Source organism: Orycteropus afer, unplaced genomic scaffold (genome assembly GCF_000298275.1).
Source record: "Orycteropus afer afer isolate SDZICR_OR568_19922 unplaced genomic scaffold, OryAfe1.0 scaffold00054, whole genome shotgun sequence".
NCBI classification, from domain to species: domain Eukaryota; kingdom Metazoa; phylum Chordata; class Mammalia; order Tubulidentata; family Orycteropodidae; genus Orycteropus; species Orycteropus afer.
Window position 1 is genome coordinate 9,779,874 of NW_006921641.1, and position 8,707 is coordinate 9,788,580.

An 8,707-nucleotide genomic window follows, 5' to 3' on the forward strand; every position below is an offset into this window, starting at 1 on the left:
TAAAATACAGAAGAAAGATTTTTAAAAACAGAAGAATTGAAATAAGAAATCTTCCAGGTTAACAGAACATAAAGAATAAGAAGAGAAAAAAATTAAGAAACTTAAAGGATCAATACAGGAGATGATAAACCAAACCAAATCCACTGCCATCAAGACAATTCCTTCTCATAGCAACCCCTACTGGATTTCTAAAGATTGTAAATCTTTTCAGAAGCAGATTGTCCCATCTTTCTTCAGCAGAGCAGAGGGTGGGTTCAAACCACCAACCATCTGGTTAGCAGCCAAATGCCTTAACCACTACACCATCAGAGCTCCTTGTATGGAACATCTCAACAGGAATATGAACCACTAGAGAAAGAAGTGAAAAACAAAGGGGCCAAAATGATCAAATAAATTGTTGTTGTTGTTGTTATGTACCGTCGACTCAGACCCGACTCACAGCGACCCCTCCTTGGATTTCCGAGGCTGTATCACTACGGAAGCAGATTGCCCAATCTTCCTTCCAAGGAGTAGGTGATGGGTTTGAACTGCCAGCCTTCTGGTTAGCAGTCAAGCGCCTACACTACCAGAGCACCCGATCAAATAAATAGTACAAGAAAAATAAGGAGGACAAATTTCCAGATGAATGGTCCCATCAAGTGCCAATGTAATTCAAAATTAAAGAAAAAAACACAGCAAAGTTTAAAAATTAAGTATAATAAACATTGTAAGGCAAAAAAAAAAAAAAAGGAACAATGCCTTCAAAATCCTAACAGAAAAATTATTTTCAACATAAAATTCTATGCCCTCACATAATCAAGATGAGGGTAAAATAAAGACATCAGCTGAACAAGCAAAATCTGAAAAACACAACTGCTGTTCAACAGATTTAAAGAATAATCAGTACAGAAAGCAAGAGGGCAGAGAAGCACCCCCAATAAATTTTAAAAACTGGCTGAATAATTGGTATGTCTGAAGATAACTGAGATTTATACAACTGTAGAAGTAAGGATAAATTAATGAAGGTTATATACAAAACTGAGGAGCCCTGGTGGCACATACAGCTTAAGCTACTAACTGAAAGGTTAATGGTCCAAACCCACCCAGCAACTCTGTGGGGAAAAGAAAGACTTGGTGATTTGCTTCCAAAAAGATTAAAATTCATTGCTTTCTAGTCAATTTTGACTCACAGAAACCTTATAGATATAGTAGAACTGCTCCATAGGGTTTTCAAGGCTTTAAATCTTCACAGAAGCAGACTGCCATATATTTCTCCCCCAGATCGGCTGGTGGGTTTGAAGCGCTGATCTTTAGGTTATCAGCCGAACACTTAACCAATGCACCACCAGCGCCCTCTATAATGAATCAGAATCTCATGTCTATAAAGGATAGCTTGGGGATCTTGTTAAAAACGCAGATTCTGATTCAGTATATCTGGGGTGAAAATGTAAGTTCTCAGCAGAGGATGGAACAGGAATGAACTGGTTTCAAAGCCATGGATAATATGTAAAATGGAAAACAATATCAATTAACAGAAGCAGAAGAATGTTGTTTAGAAACGTGACAGTAAACACCTAAAGAAAAGCTAAAGGAATTAGCCAGTGGTTACACCTGAGGACAAGTTATTGAAGATAGAGTAAGGTAGGATGGAAATCCTCGCAAGGCTATTTGACTTTAGATAATAGCATACCCTGACTGAAAAAAAAAAAAAAGTAGCCACATGATGAATATTTAAGGCAGGACAAATTTTGGGGTGGGGAGGAGGCCATGATCACAGAAGGGTGTATTTCATCTCAGCTCAGGTGCTCGCTTAAACTATTCCTTAACTAAAACAGAGCTAGGCCTCACACCTCGGTGTTATGATTAAATTCACTGTAAAGTGAATACCATGCTAAACAGTGCCATGAACTTTACATAGTCCCTACGGAAAAGATATGACTCTGATCCTCATCCAGACAACTTTGAAAAAATACAGCTGCATGGGCCTCGTATTAGACTTTTCGGATCAAAATCTGTGGTGTTTCTGACAGGCCAGCAGTACTGAAACGACTACCATAGGTAAAGGGAAGGTAAATGTGACTTTTATTTTTTTCCCCTCATCTATGACACTTTCTCAGATAGTCATATCCTCTACCCATTATTATCTTCTAATACTCCCCTCCTCTAAATTCTTAGATCCAAGTAAATCTTTCACTTTCCTGTCTCCCAGCCTATGCTCTTGCTATCTTCCCATCTTCCTTTCCCCTTGAAAATATTCTCTGACCTTCTTCTACCCAAATCTTATTTAAACTCACTGCCATCTAGTCAATTTCAACTCATAAAGACCGTCACTGGGTTTCGAAGGCAATAAACCTTTACGGAAGCAGATCACCCAGTCTTCCTTCCGCAGAGTGGCTGATTGGTTTGAACTGCCAACCTTCTGGTTAGCAGTCAAATGTCTTAGGCACTCCACCACCAAAGCTCCTTAAATCATACTTAAGGCCCAACTGAAATTCTTTCTCTTTCACCAGGCCTTCTCAGCACTACACTACTGGTAATCATATGCTTTCTTATGGCATCTTGTACAAATATTTATTTCACTCTTGTACCATTATTTACTTTTTTATATTAAAATCTTGCAATCTCAACCTGATTAAAAGTTCCTTGGGAACAGTCTATAATCTTATTCAAGCTTACATTCTCCACCATGTAATACACCAAGCTTTAGACATAGCAGGAATACAGTCATGACTGTCCAAATTCTATTGCATTTCCAAACAGTAACTGTATTACCCTCTGCCCAAATCCACAGGACCATCAATGTTACTCACCACTTTACTTTGCATGTCTGTGTATTCCATTCCACAATATGTTTATCATCTGAACAACTATACAAACAGCCATTGTCTTGATGCCACTGTATGCAATTGACTTTGTTGTCATGTCCACCACTCTATAGATTTAAGGTAGGGAAAAAAAAAAAAAAATGAAGCAAAAAATAAAACGTGTCCTATATAATATAAAGGAGCTCCGGAAGCATAGTGCCTAAGGCATTTGACTGCTAACCAGAAGGCCGGCGGTTCAAACCCATCAGCCACTTCTCGGAAGGTTGGGCAATCTACTTCTGGAGTGATACCGCCTCGGAAACCCAAGGAGGCATCGCTATGAGTAGGGACCGACTCAACGGCATGTAACAACAATATAGTATGAACCCTAGAGTCACTGCCAAACAGTTACTTAAAATGGTCTTAAACTGTATCTGTCCATTTTAGTTTTCCAACATCGTAAATGAGAGCTATAACTTCACCAAAATATTAACTTTCTATTCTCCCCTACAGCAAAAACCTACTTACACATGCTAAGTCAAAGTATACTAGTCCTAAATGCCATCTGCTTTTGACAGAATGCCAGGTCTAAGCATGACAAAACACTCCATATACAAAGACAAAAAGTTTGGACATTTGATGAGCTAAGATAGTAGAGTTAAATCTTAGAGTCAAAAAGTCAGTGCTTAAGGTGAAAATCATGTTTAGTCAAAAATACCCTTGAAAATCCTTTTTAGGACAAATATTTTATCAGTTTGTTACTGTAAAAGTTAAGGAAAGGTTTATCTATAGAAGGAAATTTTCTTTGTTGGTTAGCAGGGGTGGGAGGGGAGGAGAAGGAAGGCTGTTAGATAGATAGAGATAAATATTGATTTGGGTGAAGAGAAGGGCAATGTACCAAATTGAGTGACCAATATGGCACCACTGAGGATGAGAAAGACATAGAGAGGTACATGGGAGGTACAGACAACAAACATAAACCCTTTTGTACATACAGTACTGCAGTGTCAATGAAGGCTGACATGGGTATACAGATGGATAGATGGGTGGACAGGATGAACGATTAGATATGTCTATGAAATGGGGAGTGTATCCAAGAACATATATAGGGTTGGCAGACAATGGTCCTATAAGTTTATGTGAATGAGCAGAATTCCCAGGTGTGTAGTAGAAATTACAAGGGGCAAGGTTGTGGTCACAGCTTGGTCACAGCCAGCTACCCAGAGGGACCGAGTAGTTGAACCTGCAGGCTTGGGACCATAGCCACAGGGGACATCAAGCTCAATTGGCATAACATACTATACAAAACAGTTTTCCACTTCCTACTTTGGCAAGTAGCGACTGGGATCTTAAAAGCTAGCAAGCTGCCATCTAGATGCAACGATTGGTCTCTCCTCATCTAGAGCAAAGCAGAATAAAGAAAACCAAAATTCATGGAAACAATTAGTCCTAGCGACTGGTACACCATCTGATCTGCAGCCTATATGACTATGAGACCAGAAGAACTAGATGTTGCCCGGCTACCACTATTATCTACTTGAAAGGGGATCTATGTAGGAGATCTTTGATAGAGAGGGAGAACAATGTGGAACAAAACTCAAAATCATTTGGAGAAAAAAAAAGGGGGGGGGGGCAGGTTTGCTGGACTTTACAGAGTCTGGTGAAACCACTGAGACTATGGCCCCTAGCTGCCCTTCAGATCTGGAATTGAACCCATACCTGTGGTTTCCAGCCAAACAAAAGACAGGCATAGGAGGTGAACATTTACCTCAAGTAGCTACACTCCTTGGAGAGAACAATCGTGGGAGAAAGAAGGGCTGTGTATGCACAGAGAGATAGCTCAGGGGGCAGGAGTGCATGGAGGGATGGAAACTGGGAAGAGGTAACTATGGAGAGGAAGGGGAGCTGTTGCACTGTGGTAAACTGTGGTCAATGTCATGAGACAAAGAATATGTGAACTGCTGTATGGAAAGTAAATTTGCTCTGTAAATCTTCACCCAAATCACAATTTTTTAAAAAAATCCTTTTTAAAAGAGCATCAATACTGTTTCTTGGGAAGGAAATCACTGTTTCTTCAGGTAAACATTAAATATTCCCTGGTATGATGAACCATGCCATATGAACACTACTTTAAAGATACTCAGAATACATAGGATTGGCAGACAATGATTCTACAAGTGTATCTGTATGTTCTTTAAGAATTCCCAAAAGTATAGTAGAGCTGACAAGGGACAAGCTTGTAGTTACTTCTTGGTCACAGCCAGCTACCCAGAAGGAGTGAGCAGTTTGAACCTGTGGGGTCAGGACCATAGTCACAGGGGACATCAAGCTCAACTGGCATAACATACTACACAAAACATTGTTCTACCTCCTACTTTGGAAAATAGCAACTGGGATCTTAAAAGCTTGCAAGCAGCCATCTAGATGGAACGATGGATCTCTCCTCATCCAGAGCAAAGAAGAATGAAAACCAAAGATTCATGGAAACAATTAGTCCTCGTGACCAGTACACCACACGATCCTCGGCCTATACGACTATGAGACCAGAAGAACTACATGGTGCCTGGCTACCATTGTCAACCAATCAAGAGGGGGATCTATGGAAGAAATTCTGGATAGAGAGGGAGAACAATATAGAACAAAACTCAAAATCATTTGGGGGAATAAAAAAGGGGGTAGGGCCAGGTTTGCTGGTCTGATAGAGCAACTGAGACTATGGCCCCTAGCTCCTCTTCAGGTCTGGAACTGAACCCACACCTGTGGCTTCCAGCCAAACAAAAGACAGGCATTATGAGTTGAACATTTATGTACCTGAGATAGATAGATACACTCCTTGGAGAGAACAATCATGGGAGAAAGAGGGACTGTTTATGCACAGGGGGCAGGAGTGCATGGAGGGATGGATAGAGGGAAGTGATAACTATCAGGAGGAAGTGGGAGGGGAGCTGTTGCATTGGGGTAAATTGTAGTCAATGTCATGAGACATGTGTGTGAACTACTGTATGCAAAGTGAATTTGCTCTGTAACTTTCACCCAAATCACAATTAAAAAAAAAAGATACTCAGAATAAGAAGATGCTCACCCACCAAGAGGCACATAGGAATGGAGACTTCAACTGAGGAAGAGCAAATTCAAGTCTCCTATCTCATACTCATCTGGGGACAAATTCTCTAAGAAGAATGAGGTGCTAAATTACCTACACCATAAGCAATTCTTATTTTTACTCTATCTCAATTCATATAAATGCACAATGAATCATCACTATATACATACCTAGATACACACACGGGAGCTCTGGTAGCATAGTGGCTAAGGCACTTGACTGCTAACCAGAAGGCTGGCAGTTCAAACCCACCAGTCACTCCTCGGAAGGAAGGTTGGGCAATCCTACTTCTGTAGTGACACTTCCTCGGAAACCCAAGGAGGGGTCGCTATGACTCAGGGCTGACTCGATGGCACATAACAACAACAACAGATATACACACACGTAACATATAAACACATATCCCACCTCTCCCATCAACTGTCTACTCAACACATATACACATTAAACAAAGGGAAACAGACTAATTGAAGTTACAGTAAATATGGCCCTCTGATATACTGTCAGTAGTGAGAATTAGTATAGTCTTTTATAAAGCACTCTGGCAGTCATGTTCACTCATTCGTTAATGTTCTCTTTGAACAAACTTTAAGAGCTCTAGCAGTGCCGTGGTTAAAAGCATTCAGCTGCTAACCAAAAGGTCAGCAATTCAAACCCAACAGCGGCTCTGTGGGATAAAGATGATTTGTTTCCATAAAGATTTACAGCCTTGGAAACCCTATGAGGCAGTTCTACTCTGTTCTATAGGTTACTGAGTCGGAATCGACTGGATGGCAGTGGGTTTACTAGTTTTTTTGATGTAGGCAACTTCTATGTTACTAGTTTTTAATTTCAATGAAGTCATGCCAGGTAGGTGGTATTAACACCCATTTAAGAAATAAGAAGTTGAACTGCCTATCCATTATCATGTAACTAATAGGACTTAACCTAAGTACAAAACCAAAAAAAAAAAAAAAACTCACTGCCATCAAGTCGGATCCCACTCATAGTGACCCCTCCTTGGGTTTCCAAGGTGGTATCACTACAGAAGTAGATTGCCCAATTTTCCTTCCGAGGAGTGGCTGGTGGGTCTGAACTGCCACCTTCTGGTTAGCAGTCAAGTGCCTTAGGCACTAGCTCCAAACAAGTCTCTTGTCTACTTCAACACACCAACCCAACACTCTACACCTATAGCTTCATAGTTGTTTTTGATAAATTCATCCCAGTTAAAGATGTATTTATAAACCTGAGTGGTATTTAAACATTATGAAATGTTGTTCTAGGCTCCCTAAGTATTGTGTCTGCAGTCACAGTAGCTAAATAAACAAGCACAGAATGTTAGTTACTTGCTAACCATGCTTACATAATGACCAAATCAAAGGACAAGTTCCAAACTACAGTGAGGTAAGACCCATGTGAGGACAACACTCAACGTGGAGAGAAGGGAAGACAAAAGTGAGATTATTCCTTTCTTGCAATATATACCTCTGAATGTCCTGAATTTTTTTTTACAAGTATGTATTGCTATTGTAACATTTAATATAAAAACTAAGAATGTATTTTAAAGACATTTAAAATCAGAAAAAAATTTCATCTATAAAATTATCTGGGGTTTTTGTTGTTATTGCCTTAGGAAATACTCAGTGGTGACAGTACCAAAACAAAAACCAAAACCCACTGACAATCAGTCAATTTTGATTCACAGCAACTCTACAGGATGAAGTAGAACTACCCATATGGTTTATAAAGCTAAAACCCCAAAGAAACTACTGATGGGTTCCATCTGCCAACCTTTTGGTTAGCAGCTGAATGCTTTAAACACTGAATCACCAGAATCCTTAAGACAGCAATAATGCTATTATAATACAAGTACCTTTTCAGAATACACTTGAAGACAATAACATCCTCCTTCCATTACTGATAAAGTACAAATTAGGAAAACTCCCTGGGAAGTATTTTTTTATACTATATGTTGTTGCTGTTGTTAGGTGCTGTCAAGTCGGCTCTGATTCATAGCGACCTTATGCAGAAGAAAATGAAACAATGCCCAGTCCTGTGCAAGCATCACAAACCTTGGTACACCTCAGTCCACTGTTGCTGCTACTGTGTCAATCCATCTTATTGAGGGCCTTCCCCTTTTTCGTTACCATTCCACTTTACCAGGCATGATATCCTTCCCGAGGGAATGGTCCCTTCTGACACTATGACCAAAGCTATGGCCATTATCACTTCCAACGAGCATTCCAACTGCACTTCATCCAGGACAGCATTCTTAGTACTTTTAACAGTCCATGGTACTTTCAGTATTCTTTGCCAACATAACTCAAAATCATCAACTTTTCTTAGGTCTTCATTACTCACTGTCCAGCTCTCACATGTATATGAAGTGACTGCAAATACCATGACTTGGGTTAGGCACACCTTAGTCTTCAAGGAGACATCTTTGCTCTTCACTGGAAACAGGTCTTTTGCATCACATTTGCCCAATGCAGTCTTCTAATGTCTTGACTGCTGCTTCCGTCGGTGTTGATTGTAGAATCAAGTAATATGAAGTCTTTGACAACTTCAATTTTTTCTTCATTTACCGTGATGCTGCTTATTGGTCCAGCTGTAAGGATTTTTATTTTCTTTATATTGAGGTGTAATCCATACTGCAGACTGTAGTCTTCAATCTTCATCAGCAAGTGCTTCCAAGTCGTCCTCACTTCCAGCAAGCACAGTTGTGTCATCTGCATATCACAGGTTCTTAACGAGTCTTCCTCCAAACCTGATGTCACATTCTTCTTCATATAGTCCAGCTTCTCAGATTATTTGCTCAGCATACAGATTAAGCATGGGTGAA

At 40.0% G+C, this 8,707-nt stretch overlaps 1 protein-coding gene across 1 annotated transcript in view; it reads right to left on the bottom strand.

Annotated features, from left to right (window-relative positions):
* Positions 1-8,707, bottom strand: part of WDR43 (WD repeat domain 43) — a 70,793-nt gene that overhangs the window by 47,698 nt on the left and 14,388 nt on the right. The window contains exon 3 of the mRNA XM_007938818.2: positions 2,790-2,911. Within this exon, the coding sequence (XP_007937009.1) occupies positions 2,790-2,911 (122 nt within the window). The remainder of the gene's footprint in view (positions 1-2,789; positions 2,912-8,707) is intronic.